The 26558-nt window shown below is 41.2% G+C and overlaps 1 protein-coding gene across 5 annotated transcripts in view; it reads left to right on the top strand.

Moving 5' to 3' along the window:
* The window catches only part of PIWIL1 (piwi like RNA-mediated gene silencing 1), a 68127-nt gene that overhangs the window by 27484 nt on the left and 14085 nt on the right, over window positions 1-26558 (top strand). For 2 of the 5 annotated variants that reach the window (XM_033220107.1, XM_033220106.1), the window contains exons 19-21: window positions 2202-2327; window positions 6160-6307; window positions 6466-7304. In XM_033220107.1, coding sequence (XP_033075998.1) covers window positions 2202-2327; window positions 6160-6307; window positions 6466-6582 — 391 coding nt within the window. In that variant the 3' untranslated portion in view covers window positions 6583-7304. Of the gene's footprint in view, window positions 1-2201; window positions 2328-6159; window positions 6308-6465; window positions 7584-26558 lie in introns of those variants that run through there. The other 3 variants (XM_033220105.1, XM_033220109.1, XM_033220110.1) reach the window with 3 other exon arrangements.

Below are 26558 nucleotides of genomic sequence, written 5' to 3'. Positions count from 1 at the left end.
AAATGAAAATATACGTAATGCACTTCACACAGTATCCAGTAAGTATTCGATACGTGGTAGGCAGTTCTTTGGGGAAAAACCTTCAAGTTGTATGTAAAGGTAGAATAGCTGAGTATTATTCTTCACTTTTAAAAAATGCAAAGTTTGGACTTAAATGTTTGTATAATAGTTATCATTGGCCGGGCGTGGTGGCTCACGCCTGTAATCCCAGCACTTTGGGAGGCCGAGGCGGGTGGATCACAAGGTCAGGAGATGGAGACCATCCTGGCTAACACGGTGAAACCCCATCTCCACTAAAAATGCAAAAAATTAGCCGGGCACGGTGGCGGGTGCCTGTAGTCCCAGCTACTCAGGAGGCTGAGGCAGGAGAATGACGTGAACCCGGGAGGCAGAGCTTGGAGCAAGCCGAGATTGTGCCAGTGCACTCCAGCCTGGGTGACAGAGCGAGACTCCATCTCAAAATAAATAAATAGATAATAAATAAATAAATAAATAAATAAATAAATAAATAAATAAATAAAATTTATAATTAGAACCACAATGTTTGCTTTTAAATTGAAATGTTGTTCCTTTTATAGAGACGCATCACAGGGTAGCTGATTTAGAATGTTTGATACAAGAACAAATCAGAAAGTCAGGCCAGCATATTTGTGACCTGCTTTTCTGTGACTATATTTGCTAAATTGTTTCTTGTGATGTTACAGGATTAATATTATCCACCTTATGTCCTTCTGTTCCCAAGACTGATACTTGTTTTGGATGCTATCATGAAGTCCTAGATAGTAATCACTTTCTAACGAGGCCCTATGCTGAACTTAATCTCTGTAAGTGGCAGAGGCATTTGAAACAGAGGACTGTACATTTTTTCAACACGTTCATTGTGGTTTTGTTATATTCAGAGCTATTACAGCGGGCATTCGCTGGGCAGCAATAGTCTACATAGGCAGAGAGGGACATTTCTGAAGATGTCCTCTGCTTACTCAAGTACTCTCGCTGAGTTTCTTGCCCTGTTTAATTATCAGTGAAAAACATCAGCAAAACAGCCGAGTCAAACATTACTAGGTCCATACTGTATAAAACCCTCTGCTTCCCAGTGTTGGAAATCAAGTGTATCTGCCCTCTTAAGGAACTAATGTTGTAGTTGGAGATGGAGGTGCTAATAATTATATTTATGTAGGGCTTACTACCTGGCAGTGCTGTTCTAATTACTACCTGTTCTAATTCATGGATTAACTATGTGGATTATGTGTGTATAAGTGTGGCTGCTTCAGAAGGATTTGAAGTGAGCCTGGAGGAGGGGGTGGAAAAGGATGTGAAAGGTGCTCGAGCAGACCACACAGTGCCGAGTGCAGGGCTGCTCTCAGCAGGGTCAGAGGGCATGGCAGAAGGGCCAGGGATCTGCCAGCGGGGATAGCTGAGCGTGCACAGATGTGTCCAGGCCAAGAAGCCTGATGAACCATGATACAGGAGAGCTGCCTGAAGAATACAGATGGCTAAAAAGGGCATCCTCTGTATGGATGCATCTGACATGTGGTAGGCCAAGGAGTATGGGGCTGTCCTAGGGTCTGCACAAAATGTCATTTGAGACTCCAGTGAAACGCTAATATGAAATGAAGCAGCTGCTCCTGACAAAGGTGTATGAACATGTAGACGTCTGTGTGAGAGTGTGTGTGTGTGTTATGAATATTGGACGTCTGTGTGAGAGTGTGTGTGTGTGTGTGTGTGTTATGAACATGTAGGCGTCTGTGTGAGAGTGTGTGTGTCCCCTGATAGATTGTGAACCAGTCATTTTGAAAAGCACTACTTAAATCCACTTACTAGCAACGATTTTAGAGTTAGTATTATATTTTCTACATGGTAGAAAATGCCCACTGAAGACTGTTATGAACTGTGAATTTCGAAGACATGCTGGGTTTAACATTTTGGTGTGATAGGTATGTAATGTGTTTGGTCTGTGGATAAACCATCTACATGACCGCGTGTCACCAGACATAGGTGCCATTTGGTTTCCCCCTCACCATTTATCCCTGGTCTTTACTCCTGTCAAGAGTAAGATCCTGATCCTTCTCCACAACCTGGACAGGTGATACGCCCCACGAGAGGTGTGTTCCTTTTTACATGGAGCATATGAACACCTGAATGAATGAATGCCGTGAAAATATGACTGGCTAAATGTAGTTACATTCATCATCATTTTTAAGCCCTAGACTAACGGTAATTGTGGTGAAGAAAAGAGTGAACGCCAGATTTTTTGCTCAGTCTGGAGGAAGACTTCAGAATCCACTTCCTGGAACAGTTATTGACGTAGAGGTTACCAGACCAGAATGGTAAGTTCCATGTGATGAGTGGTGGTTTCTTTAGCATAGCCCCTATGCTTTACCATTTTTAATCCAGTTTACTTTTGTTCTTATATTTTTTATAAACATTAATTTTTTCAACTAATTTGGTCAAACATAATTAAGAAAGCCCATGGTTTCCTAGTGTCTGAACAGAGGTTTCCAAGTACAGTTTTTTGTTGGGGGAAGAGGATTATTTTCTGTGGTATTTACTACATATATGGAGATTAAGAATTGCTTCTGTAGATTGCTTTTGTATTTTTTACACACATAACCTATCCACAGATTGTTTTCTAGTAAAAAATGTTTAGATTTGTAATACACTTAGTTTTCTACAGGTCAAGAAGTTTTATCTGAGACAGAGGTGCTTATGAGAAAAGTGGCTTCTGAGCCAAGCTGCTGTGTGCAGCCAGGAGCCACACTCACTGACCGTGAGAAAAGCAGAATGCCAGCCGGAGCTTACAGCAGGCACTGGCGGGCACCAGGAAATGGCCTTAGTAGCACAGGAGGAGGATTCAGTGGTAAAGTCAGGAAACTTGGCCCTCTTTTTTTGGGACAGAGTCGCTGTGTTCCCCAGGTTGGAGTGCAGTGGCACAATCTCAGCTCACTGCAACCTCTACCTTCTGGGTTCAAGGAATTCTCATGCCTTAGTCTCCTGAATAGCCGGGATTACAGGCATGCACCACCATGCTGAACTAATTTTTGTATTTTTAGTAGAGACGAGGTTTCACCATGATGGCTAGGCTGGTCTCAAACTCCTGGCCTCAAGTGATCCACTGGCCTCAGCCTCCTAAAGTGCTGGGATTACAGGCATGAGCCACCGTGCCCAGCCAAAACTTGTTCCATTTTTAGTGAGTTCCTTAAAAACCCTTTTGTGGGAGGTGTTGTTAATGCAGTGGGCACGTTCGTGATGGCAACCCATCAGTCATTCTAAGTTAACTCTCTCCTCAGGAGAGCGAACTGTTGGGAGGGCTTCTGTTTTTATACGTAGGTGCTTTGGAACCTTTGTGAGGAAGGCGACTTTAACAGAATAAAGTCTCCGCCTGTATGCAAAGTTGACATGGGGAACGCTTTTCCTGTGTGAACCTTGGGTGAATGAGGCAAAATTATAGTGACTTTAGGTGGAAAAGGATAATAGCATACAGAGTTTAGTCTTACCTAGTCTGCTGTGTTATCTGACAGTGGAGAGAAATTTTTACTGTGAAATACATTATCTTGGATTTCTGTCTTTTTCTCAGACAGATATTACGGCATTGGCTCAGAAGGATTCTAACCTATTGGGAAAAAATTGGCTAGAAAGACAAAACAAGACTAAGATATTAACATAGCAAATTCATTTCTGCAGGATTCTCTTTCACCATTCAAAACGACCCCCGATGCTTTCCAACATTACTACTACTCTGAATACCAAAGCCCAGATGTGACATTGGCCTGAAGACAGTAACTACCTTAAACAAATTGGGTAAAATCCCAGTTGAATTATGAAGTATAAAAAAAGTCATGAGTTTTCACTAGATATTATTAAAATGTAGCAACTGCTGATGCAATTTGGACACCTGGAGAAGCCCACTCTTTGTTTTGTTTTTAGTTTTATTTTAAGTTCCGAGACACATGTGCAGGACGTGCAGGTTTGTTACAGAGGTAACCTTGACGTGTGCCATGGTGGTTTACCGCACTTATCAACCCGTCACCTAGGTGTTAAGTCCCACATGCATCAGCTGTTTGTCCTGATGCTCTTCCTCCCCCTGGCCCCCCAGCAGGCCCCCGTGTGTGTCATTCCCGTCCACGCTCGTGTGTGCTCACTCTTCAACTTCCGCTTATAAGTGAGAACACGCGGTGTTTGGTTCTCTGTTCCCTCGTTAGTTTCCTGAGGATAACGGCTTCCAGCTTCATCCATGTCCCTGCAAAGCGCATGATCTGTTCCTTTGTATGGCTACATAGTATTCCATGGTGTATATATACCACATTTTCTTCATCCGGTCTCTCATTAATGGGCATTTGAGTTGATTCCATGCCTTTGCTATTGTGAATAGTGCTGTATAAACATACATGTGCATGTATCTTTATAATAGAATTATTTATATTTCTTTGGGTATATACCCAGCGATGGAATTGCTGGGTCAAATGGTATTTCTGGTTCTAGATCTTTGAGGAATTGCCACACTGTCTTCCACAATGGTTGAACTAATTTACATTCCCACCAGCAGTGGAAAAGCATTCCTATTTGTCCTCTGCCTTGCCATCTGTTGTTTCTTGACTTTTTAATAATCATCATTCTGACTGGTGTGAGATGATATCTCATTGTGGTTTTGATTTGCATTTCTCTAATAATCAGTGATGTTGAGCTTTTTTGTGTATGTTTCTTGGACACATAAATTTCTTCTTTTGAGAAGTGTCTGTTCTTGCCCTTTGCCCACTTTGTAATGTTTCTTTTTTTTTTAATTGTAAATTTGCTTAAGTTCCTTGTAGATTCTAGATATTAGACTTTCGTCAGATGGGTAGATTGCGAAAATTTTCTCCCATTCTGTGGGTTGTCTGTTCACTCTGATGATAGTTTCTTTTGCTGTGCAGACACTCTTTAATTAGATCCCATTTGTCAATTTCTGCTTTTGTCGCCGCTGAGAAGCCCTCTCTTAATGAGCACCAAAGTCATCTCTAATCACCAGCACTGCAAATGGTTTGTGCCTAAGCCGGGAAGCCAGGCTTGGATTCCAGCCCTGGCGTGATTTCTCTGTTCTTTCTGAACAAGTCGTTTAACATTTCTTAACTCCTCATTCTTTGAAAAAGTAGCTGTACAGTCTGTTGTAGATCAGTTCTGCTTTCCTCATTTTACTAGTTTCGATGGGCATAATAAATTGCAGGGTTAATTTCCTTAAATCTTTATTGGGTCAAATTACAATATCTCTGGATTGATATTTTATTGATACCAAGAAAAAAAAATCTAATGTGTATTCCTTCATCTTTGTACTACAGGCGGCTCTCTATATCTGTAGGTCCTGCCACCATGGATTCAAAATTATTTGGAAAAAAGTCTGTACTGAGCATGTACAGACTTTTTCTTGTCGTTATTCCTTAAACAGTACAGTAAAACAACTATTTACATATCATTTGCATTGTATTAGGAATTATAATGTAAAGATGATCCTTTCAAGTATATGGGAGGTTATAGAAAGACAACATCATTTTATGTTAGGGACCTGGGCATCCGAGGATTTGGGTATCCTCAGGAGGTCCTGGAACCGATTCCCAAAGGATGGCTATGCTTAGTTTTTGTTCTTCCATTTGGTCCTATACTAGTTTATATTCTTTCATGTTCCATTCCTCTTAAAGATTTGCATTAAATTCCTGGGGATTAAATGAATTATATTTTTGCTCAGTAACAATGGAAACAGCAAGAGGGGACAAGGTTCCGTGGTAAAAGCATGTCCCTGAAGCTCGACTGACTCACTGCCCCACAGGTTGTGCTTCCGGAGTCTGAAGGCTCAGTCACATGGTTTGGGGGTGGGGGTGGAACACAGGAACTAGCCAAGTATGCCATAGTTGTTACCACCCATATCAAAAGCTTGGTTCTGCTGGGAGGCATCATGACAGAGATTTAAAATCAAAATCATAATCCTTATAAACATCATTCACACATAAGCAGTCCCAAATGGTTCATGAATACCACGATCCTGGACTTCAAGGAAGCATGTTACAGTGTGAGAAGAGATGAGGTTACTGTGGTAACTTACAGCGAAGAGTAGTACAGAGCTTTTCACTGTCAGAAACTGGAATCATCCTAGTTTTAGTTTTCAATACATCCATGTGTTTTCTGTAATTCCAGGTATGATTTTTTTATCGTGAGCCAGGCTGTGAGAAGTGGCAGTGTTTCTCCCACACATTACAACGTCATCTATGACAACAGCGGCCTGAAGCCGGACCACATACAGCGGTTGACTTACAAGCTGTGTCACATCTATTATAACTGGCCAGTAAGTGTTTCTACTTGTTGATGTTTAGCGAATAAAGGAGATTCACTTTTCAAAATGAAATAGCTGTGGTTTAAAAGACTTTTAGGGTTAATACTGAGATTTGCAATTGAAAGAGGCGAAATCTAGAGTAATAGAACCTTTTTTTCCTTCCACTAAAGGGTGTCATTCGTGTTCCTGCTCCTTGCCAGTATGCCCACAAGCTGGCTTTTCTTGTTGGCCAGAGTATTCACAGAGAGCCAAATCTGTCACTGTCAAACCGCCTTTACTACCTCTAACCTGCAGAAGAAGATGCAGCTGCTTTTTCTTTTGGAAATGATAACTTTGGGATTCTTTTAAGCTTTTATTTACTTTTTTTTAACTGTTGTCTTTGTGGATGAAACTTGGGAAGGGAATTAGGACATCTCGCATTTTATTTCTAGCATTGCTATTCACTGGCTTCCTTATTTTATAGGTAAAAGTTAAGATTTTATATTTTATCTTCTTGTTTCTTTTGTGAGGTTTTTTTGTTTATTTTGAAGAAATGTGGATAAGATACTTTGTAATATAAACAGACTCTCTGAGAGTATTTGAAATGTGTTTGGAGATTTACTTAAAAGTACTTTCAGGAGTGAGCTAGTCCTACTTGTAAACCTATATTAACTTTATTTTTGAAATACCTATTTTGAATTTAAAGGAGATAAGAGGCATAAAGTAGGATGTTCACTACAGTCATAGGTAGGGTTTCATCTCATATCTTAAAAGATAAAAGGTACTATTACATAATCTATACACAAGATATAGGAGAAAATATGCTTAATTTTTATTTGGCAGGGGGCTAGTTTGTATGAGAGTAAAAAAAAGATTGAGAATTTTTAAATTGTCCAAAGAAACATTTTAAGACTCTTTAACAAAAAAGGCCAGTAGTAAATCTCTATATTAACATTACTATTTATTTTGTTTTGGAACTGCAACATGATTCTATTTGTTATAAAATAAAATTGATGTGATTGTCACCTTATTTGAATAACTGTAATTCTTGTTTTTACTGAAAGGATGTGCATTTTCTTTTCACTTATTTTTAAAAGTGCCTACAGTTCCATTCATAAAAGCTCAGTTAACCTGACCAGCATGGTGAAACCCTGTCTCTCCTAAAAATACAGAATTAGCCGGGCGTGGTGCCAGGAGGCTGAGGCAGGAGAATCACTTGAACCTGGGAGGCGGAGCTTGCAGTGAGCCGAGATCACGCCACTGCACTCCAGCCTGGGCAACAGAGAGACCCTGTCTCAAAAAAAAAAAAGCTCAATTAGTGTCTCTTAGGAACTTTAATGTCAGAGTAAAATTCTTTAAGGAAATGCTGCCACCTCCAATATTTGTAGAGTAAGAATGGGTATCCACAGCTTACAAGGAAGTACAGACTCAGAAGTCTGTGGTGTTGTGAAGTTGGTAATTGTAGCTTTTTATGTCTGCATATTTATAGGAATTCTCAGGAACTTTTGCAAAGAGAAGGCTTAAAATGAACGAATTATTGTAAATCCTGGGAACACTCTAAACATTGCTTGCAGATGTGGTGCGCGTAAGCTTTACTGACGATACGCGAGTCCCTGAAACTGTAATTTCAACGAATGCAGATCACTCAAGTTGTCTTACCTTTGTGGCACACGATCTCATTCTGGATTTAGCCTCATTAACATATTAGGAATGAAAACCATTTTATTTTCCTTTTAGTTCTTAGCGCTGTTAACTGTTGTTAACATTGTTCTGGGCAAGTAGCCCAGGTTCCTTAACCTGTTCAATTTCTAAGCATGAGAAGACAAGAAACACGGGAGAGTGTGACCTTTCAAAAGAATGCCAAAGACAAACATTTCAACGATAGAAGTTGCTTAAGGTTGTCCTAGCATTAAGGAATATAAGGAAGTCTAATTATACGACTGGAAAATATTAATTTGAGGTATTAATTTTTATTTATGGATTTTTGTGGCTAGTCAGTTACTTAAGTCTTAAAAGCTTATTTTTAGCAGGTCTTAAGCTCTGCCTTAAAGTTAAAAGAATTTAATGTCTTGAGAACCATGAAAAAATGGGTAAATGTGATAATTCTGGAAAAGTTGCAGTTGTCCAAAGACCCCCATTATATCAAGGAAGACTTAGTTGAAAGGGACAGAAAACTGGATGAAGTTATTTCAAGCCAAAAAAGGGGTATTGCTTGACTTTCTCATCATCCTGGGTAACGCTTCCCAAATTTGATCATCTGTTAGACATCACCTGGTTTGCATTGTAATAACACAGACTGGGTTCCAAACCCTACCTAGGAATCAGAACCCTCAGGGGAGAGGCCAGGTGAACAATCTATTGAACGAGTCCCAGGCGATTTGCCAGGGACTCTTGGCAAATTCTGGTTGAAAGGGGTCTCCTTAACATCTGTCTTGGTTATGCCTCTGCTGTGGTTCTCATCAGATAGACCTCTCTAGCATGAGGTGACAGAGTCTAGGTTGATGTCTGAGTCACAGTGAGGACACGGAGCACTGTCGGAATTCGTTGCCGCACTCACAAAGAGGAAAGCAGAGACTCCATGAAATCCCGACTTCTTCTTTCAAATGGGATGTGCGTATCTGAGTGGGACGTCTAAAAGCTGTAGTGTTAAACATGCTGACCTCAGGCTCTCCCTTCCCCAAGCTTCGTCTGACCAGTCTACCTGGCGGTTCCTGAAGGAACCCCAGGGATTTGGTGGGTGGTTCCCCGAAAGTGCATGCCTGTAGGAAATCTGTCCACTCTTCTCTGGGTATACAGGATTTTTCCCTCAAAACTCAAAAATGTGACACTCACTGAAGCTTTCTATTTAGCAATTTTACACGCATTCCCTAAGTCCTGCAGGAGGTTCACAGTCATCTCCTTAACCTGCTGCTTACACACAGTGAAAGCTTTGGCTCTCTCCTCAGAGTCCAGTAGAAAGTGTTTTCAACAGCAGTTTCATTCTGATACTATGATATGAGTCTTCAGATATTTTGTACATTTTTAAGTAAAAGCTTAATTAAAGTTTGTGTAATTGGTATTGTCATTTGGATACAAGATTTCAAAAGCTAGGTTGAGTTTTCTTTACCTTCGTTATTACTACCCAATGATTTTAAAAATCCATTGTGTACAATAGAGAAACTGTAAAATTTTCTAAAGTAGCCAGGAGGGAGTCCCTTCACTTGGAGTAAGATGACTCTTCTCTCTAGGCCACCATTCAAAGGAGGCTCCATGGCCTCTACACTCTGAGTTAAGCTGCCCCTTCAAGCACCCTGTGCTACCAGAAGTCAAATGGGCACCTAGAGCTCCATGCTGCTGAGCCCAGCGCTCTGCCCTCGTCCGTCACAGCCTTCCCACTCCCATGCCTGGGAACCCCACAACCGATGGCGTGCCCCATCCCTGGGCTCTTCCCACAAGGCCAAAGCTCCAGGTGATCCCTCGTATTTCAGACTCATCTCTGAGGAGCTCCTTGCAGTCTCTTTTTTGACAGCATCCCCTGCTCCCCAGCTTTTCCTGTGTCCTCTGGAGTTCATTCTCAACAGCCTCTTGGGGGCAGTTTCTTTCCATCTCCCTTTAACAAACGTGGCTTTCTCCCGGGACACTCACGGTGCTGCCGTTGTCTCTCCTACACTTCTCATCCTCTCGGCGAGGTCTGGAGCGTGAGGTAGGTGTCCTTCTTACTCCTCATTGATACTTCCAGACACCCCAACCCCCGCAAAAAAAGAAACCACTTGGCTTTGAATCTACTTTGACCAGATCATGTCAGCCGCTCCCTCTCCCTTTGTCACTTTATGCTCCCCAAGCTCAGATTCCTTCTCGCAGATCGAAGCTCCTGGCTTGCTCATATTGTCCTGTGGTGCTTTTGTTCTAATTCTTGGCTAAAATACACCAGTGAAGTCCAACTTTTTGCCTACTTACCTGTTCCTATGCAAATAAACATGGCTGGAGAAAAGCACGCAACCCTGTGTAACTGTTGTATTTCAATTCATGATCACAATCAGGCGTTTGATGCTGTGAATACGTGTATGTCTAACCATTGGCTCCACAGCTCTCCGATGTTCTTCATGCCTCGTCTGCTTCCAGCACCACCACCACCTCCATCCTCATTCTCAACTGCTGTCTGTTTCACTACAAATCCAGGCAGGAGCCGCGTTCGCTCTGCAGCCTGGTGTTGTGGCGGCACTGTCTGTTCTTGGCCAGAGCAGACCCCACCTGCTTGGGCAGAAGACATTCATTTTTGGAGGACGTTGTTTTGGAATCTCATCTCTCCTTGTTTCCCTCTTTAGTCTTTTTCTTTTCCTATTCATTCCCAACAGCCTGCAAAACTGGTGTCATTTTTTTATGTTAAAAACTAGAAGCCTTTTGGGCCCCACTGCCCCTTAAATACTGTTGCATTTCTTTCCCTTAAAACTCCTATGTTGTCTGGACTTCTTTCCTCCTCATCTGCTCTTGAATCCGGTGCCAGCTGCTCAATTCCTGGCCATCCTCCAGTCAGACCTGTTGCACACCTGGCATGGTGTCCCCTCTCTCCTGGAAACATCCTCTGCCTGGCTTCCAGGGCACCACGCTGTCTTGGCTCCCCACACCTGACTGTTCCTTCTCAGTCTCTTGCTGGTTCTTCCTGGTCTCCCTAAGGCCTAAACGTGCCTTCAGACTCCGCCAGCATCCCATTTCTTTCTGCTCTTTCTCTGTTGGTGATTTCACTCATGACTCATTTCTATAAAGATGCTTCCCAGACCACATCTCCAGGCCCAGCTTCTTCCCTGAACTCCACACTCATATCATCAGCTGTCTCCTAGACGTCTCCCTCTGGGTGTCCAACACAGGGCTGCTCAGACTTCTTGGTCTCAGAACTGCCTGACACTCTTCAATTACTGAGGACACAGAGATTTTATGTGAGTTATATCTGTTGATAATTACCAGATTAAAAATTAAAACATCTAAAAATATACAGGCCCCTATTCCATTGTCAGAATGATACTGTCAGCACATGTCGTGTGGCCTCTGGAAAACACCGTGTATGCGTAAGGGAGGGTGAGAGTGCCATCGAAAAGTGACCTCTCAGTATCATAAAAACCATTTTGATTTTGCAGAACTCCAAAAGAGTCTGAGATTTCCAGGGGTCTCCAGATGACATTTGACAACCTCTGGTTGAATTGGTGTCTCATTATGCTCAAAATTAAACTGCGATTTCCTGCAGCCCTGTTCCAGCTCCGTGGATCAGAACTTCATCCTTCCAAATGTTCATTCAGGCCAGAAACCTGGGAGCCATCCTGGAGTCATCTCTGATAGCACACCTCAGGTTCTCAGTAAGGTGTATCAGCTTCACTTCCACAGTATGAGCACCTGTCCACTAATCCTGTCAGCGTCACCTTCCAAACCCGCGTCTCTGCTCTCGCCTTTGCCCTGACTTCGGTCCGTTTTCAGCAGAGTAGTCACAGTGATGCAGTCACACATCTGCTTACAGTCCCACTGTGGATCCCCATCTCAGGAACACAGAGTCATTGCCAGGTTCCCATGTTGTGTCATCCTAGCTGCTCACAGGAGACTCCATTCTCCTCCTGCCTTAGGGCCTCTGCCTGGTTTCCTCTGCCTGCCATGCTCGGAGCCCCAGTTCCCACGTGTTCCTTTGGGTCTGGGCTGAAATGGCACCAGCACTAGGAAGCCTTCTGTGACCACCCTCTGTAAGCATGCCACCTAGAGACCTACCCTTCCCCTCTCCTCCCCAGCTTCACTGGTATCATTAGCATAGTGCCTAGCTTACCTTTTCTCTTACCCATCCCCCACTAGATGCTGAGCCCCTGAGGGCCAGGATTCTCGAGTGTTTTGTTCACTTTCGTCTTCCCAGTTTAGATGATCCCTAGTATATGGCAGGTTCTCAAGTAAGTATTGAATGGATAGATGAATAACTAATGCCCACAATTCAGAAAAACTGCCCCTAGTATTTCCTGGGTGTATTAAAGTTGAAGGACTCTGCCCCAACAGTGATCCTCACTCCTTGGGTACACATGACAGTCACCAGAGAGCTTTAGCTTTAGCAACCCCTAATGTCAGTGCACACGCGTTCACAGAGGAATCTCAGATGGAGACCTGGGCATGGATGTGTTTAGAAATCTCCCCTGGGATGTAAGTTACACCAGGCAGAGAGGTGGGACCATCCAGACAGACAAAAAAGCAACCCAGCTTTCGAGAAACCTGGACTCTAAATCGCAACTTCGACTGCATCTGAACACCAGACGCTCTGCTGGCAGTGGGTGGTTTTCTTCATGGGTGCCTGGAGGAGTAGGTCCAATCCATCCTGGCCATGTCCCCACCCATGTGGCATAAGTGCAATGCTAGGGTGTGATTTGGAGGCAGGAAAGGAGCCCTTTGGTGGGGCCCTGCAGCCTCAGCTGTGGCAGGACCTGAGCTACCTTAGCACAAGCAGGTACTTTGCCCTTGGTCTGGGGCCTGGGGGCTGCATGTGGCCTAGTGATTTGCTCGCTTTCACCTTCCATCAGAGGCCAATCCTTCCCATGTGGTCCCAGGCCCTGTGAAGTGGAGAGCAGGAGTAGTACATGTACCTTCTTTCTGGACAGTGCAAGAATCTACACTTCGATGCCATTCTCTGTGACCCAACTTACATGCCGTTGCTTTTGATTTAAATCAACTGTAGTGAGGTGTAGTTTATTTACATGAAGTAAATAAATCCAGTGTAATGAGTTTGGACAAATGTCTATACCCCTGGATCTACCACCACCATCAAGCTTTAGAGAATGTCTCTGCCCTTCCTCCCACAAAGGTTCCTTCTTGTCCCTTGGCAAGCAGCCCTTCCCACCTGGACCAGATGCAGCAGTGACCTGCCTCTACCAGCTCTGGACTCTCACCTGGAGAACCATGTAGCATGCACTCTTGGGTCTGGCTTCTTTTGGTCTGACTGGTGTTTTAAAGCAGAGTGTGTGCATCTGTGTAAGTAGTTTGTTTGCTGGGTGGTATTCGACTGCGTGATTAATTCACCATTTGTTTATTCATCATCAGTCAGTGGGTATTTTAATGCTTCCACTCTTTGGCTAGTGTAGTAGACTACCATGAAAAATCCTGTTGAAGATTTTGTGTGGGGATGTATGTTTTCATTTCTCTGGCTGATACATAGATGTGGAATTGCTGGATTTATATGGGAAGTGTGTCTGCAACTTCATGAAAAGCTAACAAGCTGTTTTCTAAGTAAGCCCTTTTCCTTTTTTCTTTACAATGCATGAGATTTCATTGATCCACCAGTATTCACTAGTATTTGATGTATGTCTTTTTAGCCATCTCGTGGGTATGTAATCTTACCTTATTTTGGTTATTATTTGCATTTCCCTGGTGAGTAATGATACTGAGCATCTTTTTGTTTACATGTTGGCCATTCTTACGTCTTTTATGAAATTTCTGTTCAGATCTCTTGCACATTTTAAAGGTATTTTATTGAGTTGTAAACGTTGTTTATGTCTTCTGGATACAAATCTTTTGTTGTAGATATACGCTGTGAATATTCCTTCCAATTTCTGGCTTGCTGTTTTGCTTTCTTAAGTATCATTCCAAGAGAAGATGTTTGTACAACTGAATTTGAAAGTCCAGTGATGGGGGAGAACCATCTGGTGAGGACTTAACACTTCCTGCTCTTGGATGTGCTTCACGCATGGTTGAAAATGTAATTGTCAAAAAAGGCTGCCAAAGTTGTTGATTTGTATTCTGACTTGCAGTGTTTACCAAACAATGTTTGGAATGGTGTTTAGAAAAAAGTATCTTCCTTAGCTGTTTAATTTGCTATAGAGTGAGATAGACTTATTTCAATGTAAGTTTGGCAGTTGACTTCATTTGTACCTGGTACCCGTATCTATAAATACTGCCTTTTTTCTTCATTCTTTTAAAATTTATTGACACATAGCAGGCATTCACACATTTGTCAAATAAAGGAATTGCACAAATTTTTTTCTTACTGAAATTCAAACAACATTGAATAAACCAAAGTGCTTCCTTGACAGTTCCTTCAACTCCCTAATCCCAATTCCCATCCAAGCAGTAACCATTGTTTGGTTTGGATATATTCTAGCAACCTCCCTGCACCCCGCCCCCCAACTTTTTTTTTACTTTTGTATTTTTACTATTAATTTCAAACTGGAAAAAAAAAAAAAAAAAAAAAAAAACCAGCATCATGAACCTGGTTTCATCCTGCCTAGAAGTAAAGGAGGGGAAATTGCTGAGCCTCTGAATCCAAGAAGACCGTAAGGTGTCACAGTGGAGGGGAGAGCAAAGAACTCTGTGGAATATCCCTTCTCCTTTGAAAAAAGGGAGTAGGTTGAGGAAGGAGAAACTCTAGATGATTTTACATTTAAGGACGACGCCGTATTAGTCTGACCCATTTGAAGGCATGTTGTTAGCGGATTGCTTATGTCGCGTAGCTTTTTTATACTTGTCCAAATTCCAGCTGCCCTGGGTTATATCTTCCCCAAAAAGTGAAGGAGGCATGAAGGTAGTTCTCAGGATGAAAGGGCCTTAAGTAACACAGAATCACCCGTTGAGGACCTTCCTTTCTTTCAGTTACGTTACTGTTGATTATGTGCAGGAGAAAGTCTCTCGTGTTGGGGTGTCTAGTGCCTCCATTTGCTCATCATCTGATTTTAGCAAAGCCAAACAAAGCAGGCCTTAACTGAGAAGCAAGTCCAGTGAGCCTTCTGGTTTCTTATTAGACTTTATTTTTTAGAGACGCTTTAGGTTCACAGTTGAATTGAGTAGAAGGTAGAGTTCCCATGTGTTCCCCTCGCCCACACAGGCCCAGCCTCCCCCATATCAACATATCCCACCCCCCAGAGGGGTTCCCTTGTTACACTTAATGAACCTGCAGTGACATCATGATTGCCCCAAGTCCACAGTTCACATGAGGGTTCACTCCTGTATCCATCATCACATTTGAGAGAATGCCTCTGCCCTTCCCTTTGTGTATTTTGGATAACAGTCCTTTATTGGACAGTCTGTGGATTTGGACAGATACATAATGTATGTGTCCACCATCGTGGGACGACACAGAGTCCTTTCATGGCCCTAACACCTCCCTGTGCTGTGCCTCTTCATTTCTCCCTCCCCTCCAACCCGTCGTAACCACTCATGTTTTCACTGTCTCCGTAGTTTTGCCTTTTCCAGATGTCATATATTCAGAATCATATGGTATGTAACTTTCTCAGATTGGCTTCTCTCTCTCAGTAATATGCATTTAAGATTCCACCGTGTCTTTTTGGCTTGGTGGCTCATTTCTTTTTCGCAGTGACTAATATTCCGTTATTTGAATGTACCAGTTCATGTACCCATTCACCCGTTTGAAGGAGTCATCTTGATTGTTTTGGCAAATATGAATAAAACTGCCATAAACACCTCTGTGTGGGTTCTTGTGTGGAGACACCTTTTCAACTCGTTTGTGTAAATGCCAAGCAGTGTGCTTCGTAAGGTAAGAGTATGCTTAGTTTTATAAGAAACTGCCTGTCTTTCAGAATGGCTGTACCATTTTGCATTCCCATCAGTAACCAATGAGAGTTCCTGTTAATTCACATCTTCCCCACTGTTTGCTGTTGTCATTGTTCTGGGTTTTGGCATTCTGATAGGTGTGTAATGGTGTCACATTGTCATTTTACTTTGCAATGCCCTGAGGGCATGTGGTGTGGAGCATCTTTTCCTGTACACACTTGCCATCTGTGTGTCTACCGTGCTAAGGTACCTGTTAAGGTTTTTGGCCCCTTTTTTAGTCAGGCTGTTGTCTCATTGTTGAGTTGTAGGAGTTCTTTGCATATGTTAGATAACAGTCCTTTATCAGATAGGTCTCTTGCAAATATATTGAATCCTCTTTTTAAAAAACAGGTTAGGTGGCACTTGGTTATGGGAGCAGTTGAGGGTAGAATGGAGGTGTTTGATGTCTGGGTAAAGTTACTGCCTTTGGAGAATTAAAATGTGTTCGCAGGGCCCACCAGACCCTCCCTGATCTGGATCAACCTATATCTTCAGTGGTCACTTCCCATGTGGACCTTGGGTCCCAACCCTATGAATCCACTTGCAGCTCCTAAGGCGTGTATTGTGCCCCCGAGTCTTCTAGCTGCCTCCCGGGTCTGGTAGGCCTGGACCTGTGAACCGCTGAGTTTTCCTCGTTGCTGCCTCTGCAGGCTAAATACTTCAACAAAAATTCCCTGACCCTCTTCCTGACCACCATGCTGCCTGGGGGCCTGGGCCACCGTGGTCTGAGCCTGTGCCCACAGCAGTTCCTGGTGTGAGCGCTCTAGAGCCACATGCGGGCCCCATGGATTTATCATTACAATAACCCCATTCTCTCCATTTCCAAACTGCCACATTGAAAAGCAAACTAATATTTTGAGTAATAACTTTGTTAGGCTTTTGAGGAATCCTCAGTAAATCAATGATAGAATCAGGTGTCTTCATAATCTCTGTAGTGCTGAGGCTAATGAGCTTCAATGTCTTTCTCTTCTCTCCCCTTATTTCCCCCACCCCGAAGTTCTTACTGTTTAATTGTTGTTATACTGGCCAAAAGCTGGGTTGAATGTTTGCCTTAAATTCTACATAGTTTCAGTCAAAAAATAGTACAGAAAGCCCAGGTTAAGTATGCTTTCATGTTTTAAACCAACTTTAGTAGTACAGTGTTTTGGAAAGCTGAAATAGTAAAAAAGTTTGCACGTAGTTGGTTAGGTTAAATATTTGTTTAAATGCATTTTAGGAACTTTATTTCTCAAGTTAGGTGTAAACAAAATTCTTTCCATGATTACTCAACAAGATAGATTGCAAACTTTATCAGTTCCAGACTGTGCAAGTTTTATATATCAAGGCTTTACTGTTGTCCAGTGTGAAAAATTCTTAATTGAATTAACCCATAGTAAATCTTCCAGTTTTTACTGAGTTGGAGATGCATAAATAGATTTGCATTTCTCTTGTACAAATTGAGTTCCACCAGGAGCATACGCCCAGGGTGAGGTGATCTCATGAGGGACAAGTTAATTTGACCAGGGCCTGCAGATAGTAGCTGGCCTAGAATACAAATTGAGGAGACGTGTTCCCTGTGAGAATCGGAGGCAACTTTACTCCTGAGACAAGGAATCGGGGTCAGTGACTAGGAGTTCTACCAGCAAACCCGAGCCCCCGCTTGGATTTCCTGGGGATCGAAAAGCTGCATCGTTGTGGTGGAATTTGAAGTGCTCTGATCTGCCAAGGTAAAATGTTTCTGACTTTCCTCTAATACCATGATGGGGCTTCTTGCAGTCAAGGATCTTGTCTAGATTTCCTAGTGGGTAGCACAGCCCAAAGAGTACGTGAGCCTCAGCAGCTCCCCACCTCCCACCCCAGACTGGGATGCTTGTTAAATGCATGTACCCAAGACAAAAAATGCAGAGGCGCCAAGTACTAAATAGACCAGCCCCTGACTGGTTCTTAGAAACCTATTGTGTGTGCTCTTGCCTCTCTAGTTCTTTTAATTGTGATGTTAGAGTGTCAATTTTAGATCTCTCCTGCTTTCTCTTGAAACACATTCAAAAGCTAGCAGAAGGCAAGAAATAACTAAGATCAGAGCAGAACTGAAGGAGATAGAGACACAAAAAACCCTCCAAAAAATCAATGAATCCAGGAGTTGGTTTTTTGAAAAGATCAACAAAATTGACAGACCGCTAGCTAGACTAATAAAGAAGAAAAGAGAGAGGAATCAAATAGACGCAATAAAAAATGATAAAGGGGATATCACCACCGACCCCACAGAAATACAAACAACCATCAGAGAATACTATAAATGCCTCTACGCAAATCAACTAGAAAATCTAGAAGAAATGAATAATTTCCTGGACACTTACACTGTCCCAAGACTAAACCAGGAAGTTGAATCCCTGAATAGACCAATAGCAGGCTCTGAAATTGAGGCAACAATTAATAGCCTACCCACCAAAAAAGTCCAGGACCAGATGGATTCACAGCTGAATTCTACCAGAGGTACAAGGAGGAGCTGGTACCATTCCTTCTGAAACTATTTCAATCAATAGAAAAAGGGAATCCTCCCTAACTCTTTTTATGAGGCCAACATCATCCTGATACCAAAGCCTGGCAGAGACACAACAAAAAGAGAGAATTTTAGACCAATATCCCTGATGAACATCGATGCAAAAATCCAATAAAATACTGGCAAACCGGATTCAGCAGCACATCAAAAGCTTATCCACCATGATCAAGTGGGCTTCATCCCTGGATGCAAGGCTGGTTCAACATTCGCAAATCAATAAACGTAATCCCATATAAACAGAACCAAAGACAAGACCACATGATTATCTCAATAGATGCAGAAAAGGCTTTTGACAAAATTCAACAGCCCTTTATGCTAAAAACGCTCAATAAATTCGGTATTGATGGAACGTACCTCAAAATAATAAGAGCTATTTATGACAAACCCACAGCTAATATCATACTGAATGGGCAAAAACTGGAAAAATTCCCTTTGAGAACTGGCACAAGACAGGGATGCCCTCTCTCACCACTCCTATTCAACATAGTGTTGGAAGTTCTGGCTAGGGCAATCAGGCAAGAGAAAGAAATCAAGGGTATCCAGTTAGAAAAGAAGAAGTCAAATTGTCCCTGTTTGCAGATGACATGATTGTATATTTAGAAAACCCCATTGTCTCAGCCCAAAATCTCCTTAAGCTGATAAGCAACTTCAGCAAAGTCTCAGGATACAAATTAATGTGCAAAAATCACAAGCATTCTTATACACCAGTAACAGACAAGCAGAGAGCCAAATCAGGAATCAACTTCCATTCACAATTGCTTCAAAGAGAATCAAATACCTAGGAATCCAGCTTACAAGGGATGTAAAGGACCTCTTCAAGGAGAACTACAAACCACTGCTCAGTGAAATCAAAGAGGACACAAACAAATGGAAGAACATACCATGCTCATGGATAGGAAGAATCAATCGTGAAAATGGCCATACTGCCCAAGGTGATTTATAGATTCAATGCCATCCCCATCAAGCTACCAATGACTTTCTTCACAGAATTGGAAAAAACTGCTTTAAAGTTCATATGGAACCAAAAAAGGAGCCCGCATTGCCAAGACAATCCTAAGTCAAAAGGACAAAGCTGGAGGCGTCACGCTACCTGACTTCAAACTATACTACAAGGCTACAGTAACCAAAACAGCATGGTACTGGTACCACAACAGAGATATAGACCAATGGAACAGAACAGAGTCCTCAGAAATAATACCACACATCTACAGCCATCTGATCTTTGACAAACCTGAGAGAAACAAGAAATGGGGAAAGGATTCCCTATTTAATAAATGGTGCTGGGAAAATTGGCTAGCCATAAGTAGAAAGCTGAAACTGGATCCTTTCCTTACCCTTATACGAAGATTAATTCAAGATGGATTAGAGACTTAAATGTTAGACCTAATACCATAAAAACCCTAAAGAAAATCTAGGTAGTACCATTCAGGACAGGCATGGGCAAGGACTTCATGTCTAAAACACCAAAAGCAACGGCAGCAAAAGCAAAAATTGACACATGGGATCTAATTAAACTAAAGAGCTTTTGCACAGCTAAAGAAACTACCATCAGAGTGAACAGGCAACCTACAGAATGGGAGAAAATTTTTGCAACTACTCATCTGACAAAGGGCTAATATCCAGAATCTACCAAGAACTCAAACAAATATACAAGAAAAAAACAAACAACCCCATCAAAAAGTGGGGAAAGGATATGAACAGACATTTCTCAAAAGAAGACATCCATACAGCCAACAGACACATGAAAAAATGCTCATCATCACTGGCCATCAGAGAAATGCAAATCAAAACCACAATGAGATACCATCTCACACCAGTTAGAATGGCAATCATTAAGAAGTCAGGAAACAACAGGTGTTGGAGAGGATGTGGAGAAATAGGAACACTTTTACACTGTTGGTGGGATTGTAAACTAGTTCAACCATTATGGAAAACAGTATGGCGATTCCTCAAGGATCTAGAACTAGATGTACCATATGACCCAGCCATCCCACTACTGGGTATATACCCAAAGGATTATAAATTACTTTACTACAAAGATACATGCACACGTATGTTTATTGCGGCACTATTCACAATAGCAAAGACTTGGAATCAACCCAAATGTACATCTGTGACAGACTGGATTAAGAAAATGTGGCACATATACACCATGGAATACTATGCAGCCATCAAAAAGGATGAGTTTGCGTCCTTTGTAGGGACATGGATGCAGCTGGAAACCATCATTCTTAGCAAACTATCACAAGAAGAGAAAACCAAACACCGCATGTTCTCACTCATAGGTGGGAACTGAACAATGAGATCACTTGGACTCGGGAAGGGAACATCACACACTGGGGCCTATCATGGGGAGGGGGAGGAGGGAGGGATTGCATTGGGGAGTTATACATGATATAAACGTCATGCACATGTACCCTAGAACTTAAAGTATAATTAAAAAAAAAAAAAAAAAAAACACAAGCAAAAATAAAAAAAAAAGAAACCTATTGTGTGGTTTTCGAATTTTACATACTTTTTGTTAAAGCATTTAGCATGTGGTAAGGTATGTTTGCTTTAACATGTGCCTACTACAGAAGTTATGTTTCACTGGAGAAATTTCTGGAAATACAAATACAAAATAAAACACAAATCTCTATCATTCTGCAGAAACAGCATTCTTTTGACCCCTGTTGTTTTATTCTATAGGTGTATATTTTTGTGTTTACAGAAATTTGATCATACTGTTTTATAACTTGCTGTTTCATATGAAATTATCATGAACATCTTTCATGTCATGAAATGTCTCTCCTTTTAATGAGTGCATAATCTTCCAAACTACAAATCTTCCGTGCTCTATTTAATGTTCGTCCACTGCTAGAAATTTTGGTTGTTCCTGTTTTTTATTTTCCCTTTTATTAATGTCTCTTTGGTGAACATTATTAGACTTACAGTATAATCCCGTTGATACATAAGCGAATGAAGACAGTAACCCTCAAACAGATGTGTGTGGAATGTACATTAACTGCTGTCCTTTCAGCACTTTGTTTTGTTGAAATGGCCATTTCCATTATGTTCAGGAAAACTCATTTGGGGAAGAATAAGCAATAAATTTGTAATTAATGAAATCTGGTTCAGTTTTTCAGTTTGTGCAGGTTTTAAGAGAAGTCAGGCACTAGCCTAGCTTTAACTGATGTCTGCTCCCAGTGAGTTGAGATCATCAGGATTGCTCTGAATACATGCCAGATAAGGACGCTGAGTACCAGCACATAGACTTGCCTTACGGGCATGGACGAATGCTGCTTCAAATGGTATAAAATGATGTTCACCCATAAAGCAACAAGAACAGGTTAATAACATATGTTGAATGGCACCTCTTGACCCATTTGAGGGTCAGGAAGTGGAAAGTCAGGAGCTTTATTGATGCCCATACTGAGTGGTTCCTGGCTGCCCAGTGTGTTCCAGAAGAGCTGCTGGGCTGCGTTGTGGTTTTGTACAAGCTTGGCCATGAAAGGACAGATACTGAAACTATTATGTGTTTTTGTCTTTTAAAATAAACCTTGGTCATAGAAAACCAACAGAGCCTTGTCCACCTTTGTCCTCTCATGCCTCCCACCCTATTACCTTCCGAAGAGGAGACCCTAAATAGATGACTTTTTTAAAAAATGAAAAAATGTGACTTTTTTAAAAAATAAAAAATCTGACAGATGTTCATCTTGAAGTTATTCTTTGTTTTATTATCAGTTTCATTTTCCAGTTTTCGTATTTGAAATATTTTAGAGAAGGGAAAGATATTTTAGAGAGAATTCCCCAAAACAATATACACAACATCTCTTTTTTGGTAAAATTGCTGTGCGTTTTTTCTCCCTCTTCCACGCTCACCATAATATAGTATTATGATTTTTATACTGTAGGACTTGTTAGTCTTTGCTTTTAATGAACTATTAGTTTTTCTTTTCCATACGTAATGAAGTATGTAGTTAGTTGGCTTGGTGATGAAAAAGAATGTTAATACATTTTCGCCCACTTTACCAGCTTGTCCACAGTGCTGCAAATTTATTTTCAGAAGCTTTCTTAAAGCTTGTAACTTGATGGAATTTAAAGTGTTTTGTGTAATTCAAAATTGTCTTTTAAAGTACTTTCTTCACTGTTGAAACATTACCATGAGCTACTATTGAAATCATTATTTCATGACATCCTTATGTGGGATTTTTAGACTTTGTTCCAGTTCATTCGCTGTGCTGCTTTCGTTCATCAAATGCCCGATTTTAGTAACTCTTTAAAATAGTTAACTACTTAACTGTGAAACAAAACACCCACTCAAATATGTTTTTAACTTAATGTAAGTACTGCTTTAATACATGATGCAGTTTAACCTGTTTTCCTGAAGATGCATGTATGTGAATGGCTTGCAGATGTGTCATTGACTGCGAAGTTCTCGTGTTCAACACCTCAGGGCAGGGCACATTCAGAGATAAGAACTATGATTTCAAGTTTCTGGATCAGTTTGAGGAGTGTCTTGAGATTTTAAGGCAAAACAGACATGTTTGTTATTTGACACTTGCACTGAAATCTGTGTGACTCGGGGCTTTCTTGATACGGTGATGTCCCCAAAATTCAGAAACTGGGTATTGAAGCTGTTGAAAACTTTTACTTCTCCACCCTTCCCTCCAGTTTTAAATTTATGCCTATCAAAAGTCATCCTCTTTTTACCAAGTGACTGAAATGATATTTAAGTTGCAAATCTGGCCTTAAAAACTATCAGTCCTTCACTTCACTTCTCTATCTGAATAGATCACTGGTTTTCAAATGAAACTTTCTGCAGCTCCTTGCTGGATGTTCTGAATCTCCCTCTGCAGGTCTGTCCCAAGACCGAGCCCAGCGCCATCAGTACCACACATCCTGCGGGTTGGCAGTGTTAGGGCTTGCTTCAGACCTTCTCTCTGATCCTCTTATTTGGATGCCATGGGAGAAGTTAAGACAGGAATAAGTAGGTCATTCGTTTCTTTTTTCCTTTTTCCTTTTAGAAAGGCTCAGATGCTCAGAATTGGAGCTGTCATAATCCTTGTTTTACAAGAGTTTATCACTGACTCCCGTGTATCTTTTATTTTCCTTATTAATAAGGAAATGAAAATAAGGAAAGAATTATCCTTAATAATAGGCCCCCTTGAGCCCATCTCCCAATCCTGGAACTAAACACTGGCAATAGACATCATTCAGCCACACTACCCCGTCCCGTCTCCATTCACCCATGCACACCGCCCCTTCCCGTCTCCACTCATGCATGCACACCGCCCCTTCCCGTCTCCACTCACGCATGCACACCGCCCCTTCCCGTCTCCACTCACCCATGCACACCACCCCTTCCCGTCTCCACTCACCCATGCACACCACCCCTTCCCTTCTCCATTCACCCATGCACACCACCCCTTCCCGTCTCCATTCACCCATGCACACCACCCCTTCCCATCTCCACCCATGCACACCACCGCTTCCCGTCTCCATTCACCCATGCACACCACCCCTTTCCCATCTCCATTTACCCATGCACACCACCCCTTCCAGTCCCCTGACCTCGCTGCTGCCAAAGTGGATGCTGTTGAAGTTATTCCCTTGCCTGTTGAAAAAGTTTTAGCAAATGTACATGTGTCAGTATTAATTACTATTTATTTTTAGTTTTAAACTTAATAAGATTTACAGCATATCCTTGTCTAAATTTGCCAGTTTTTCTTTTACACACAGAGTTTCCTGTGTTTTAAACATTTTGCTCTAATCCAAAGTGAGAAAATGTTCATCTATATTTTCCTAGAAGTTTAAAACTTTACACCTTTAGAGTAGATTGAGTTGATTTCTGTATGGTCTAAAGTAAGGGTACAGTTTTCCTTTTCTCCATGTGGAATGGACAGTCCTTTTTCACCTCCACTTCCCTTTCCTGAAGAGTGTCTTCTTTTCATTTTGTTTTTTCTTTTTGAGTCTCGCCCTGTCACCCAGGCCGGGCTGCAATGGCACAGAGTTTACTGCAACCTCAAACTCCTGGGCTCAGGTGATCCTCCTGCCTCAGCCTCCTGAGTAGCTGGGACTCCAGGCATGCACCACCTTGCCTGGCTTCTTTATTTCTGCTAATCTTTCATTTAAACCTCACACACACATCAAAGCCCCATAAATGTGCAGGGCCATTTGTCATTGATCAGTTAGTTGATCTATCCCAGTATCAGCATCCCATTGTTACCTACATCCTGATGTCTGGTAGGACATGTTCCTTTATGATTCCATATGAATTTTAGAATTTATTTGTGACATTCATGAAAAATTTAAGATTGTATTAAATTGCATAGAATCTATAGGAATATGTAGGAAGAATAAACGATCTTTATGATTTTAGGTTTTACCATCCTCCAAATGGCTTATTTTCCCATTTATTTGACTTCTAAAATGTCTTCCATCATAAAGTTTCATAGTTTTCTGTGTACAGATATTGTACATTTTTGTTGGATTGATTCCTAAGTGCTTTTAGAGTTGCCAAAAGATTATATTTTCTAACTTTTACAAGTATATGTAATTGAGCTTTTTAATATTGCTCTTACATCAAGCTGCTTTAATACACTTTTATTTCTAATGATTTGCCAGTATTATTTCGTGTTTTCTATGTAGGCAGTTGTGTCCTCTGCAAACAATGATAATTCTGTTTTCTCCTTTCCAATCTTTATGCTTTCACTTTATTACATTTTCTCCATTTAAGATGACGCCCATTCTAGGATTTTGAGAAGCACGCTTTGCCACATTAGCACTTTATTCATAGCTATCTAAGAGCTTTCAAAGGCATTTCTGTTGAGTTCTATTAGTTTTTCTACATCTGTTGAGATGATCGTATGGTTTTTATCTCTTACTCTGTTAATAGAGTTCATGTTAGTTTAAGATTTTCTCAGGTTCAATCATTCTTGCATTCCTGAGATAAACTAACTTGGTTCTTTTTTTGTAATATGCCATTGGCTTTTGCTTGCTGACATTTTGTTTAGAGTGGTTACACTTCTATTCATGACGAAATGGGCTTACAGTTTTTCATTTTCTTACTATCTTTGGTTTTGTATCCAGGTATACACTTCTCTTAAAATGTCTCGAAGGGTGTTGTCTTTTTATTTTTTTATTTTTGGAAGGGTTTATATAAGATTGGGATGATCTGAGTATTTGGTAGGATTCTTTTTGTTAAACTCTCTGGGCCTGAAGTCTTCCTTGTGGAAAAAATTGTAACTATTACTTTGGTTTCATTTGTACTTACCATTTTTTTTAAGCTTTCAATTTTTTTATTAACCAGTTTCATTATTTTACACTTTTGCCAGGCATTTGTCTGTTTTTTTCTGGGTTTTGTAATTTATTAATAGAGAGTTGATAATACTTCATCTTTATAAAGTCGGCTGTATGATCATGTTCTCTTTTCAATTTAAAAGTATTATTAGTGTCTTCTGTTTGTTGTGATCAATCTTTCCCGATGTATTTCCTCTAGTCTCGTTCAAAGTTATTTCACATCAACGTCGTATTGTTGTTTTCTGTGTCACTGGCTTCTACTCTTTATCTCTTTTCTTCAGTTATCTTTTCTATCTAGTATCTTGAGTTCATTCGTGTGTCTTTTCTAGTCTAAGGTTGCGCATTTCCCTTGAAGCGTTGCTTTCCCTGTGTGCTGCAAGCTTGTCATGCTTTCATTGTAATCCTGCTCTCTCTGGATGGAGCTGATCCACAGATTCTTCAGACGTGTATTTTTTAAAATTTCTAAGTTAGTGCCATTTGATAGTTTAACTTCCACTTAGTAGCCAGGGTTAATTTGCTGGAAACCAGAGCTCCTAACATGAACCCCAAGTTTTTAAAAACTAGTAACCAAGCTGAATTGTGATTTTGTGATGTATTGTTCAGTCTGATTAGCACTGTGATTAGTATTTTAGTTTTGTAACGAGTTTTTTTCTGTTACTCAGCTTCGTACCCTTAGTACTGCAGATAGAATAGGTATTTTAATATGTTCTGATGTCTTCATCTCCAGGTTTTGGAATGTAATACCTTTGAAAATAGTGCTGTGAGACAGTGGTCCACTGTCTCATGCTTCTGCCTGTCTCGTGAGAAGCAGTACTACCTTTGGCCAGACGATCTTTGTGAGGATGTTTGTACAGCAGACTGCCCCAGAAGACAGAGATGGTGTCTCCCTCCAGAGCAGAGGGCAGGCATGCTTACAGGCCAGGGTCA

This window comes from Trachypithecus francoisi, unplaced genomic scaffold (genome assembly GCF_009764315.1).
Source record: "Trachypithecus francoisi isolate TF-2019V2 unplaced genomic scaffold, Tfra_2.0 Lachesis_group11, whole genome shotgun sequence".
In the NCBI taxonomy this organism is placed as follows: domain Eukaryota; kingdom Metazoa; phylum Chordata; class Mammalia; order Primates; family Cercopithecidae; genus Trachypithecus; species Trachypithecus francoisi.
This window is presented reverse-complemented; position numbering and strand designations above follow the sequence as displayed.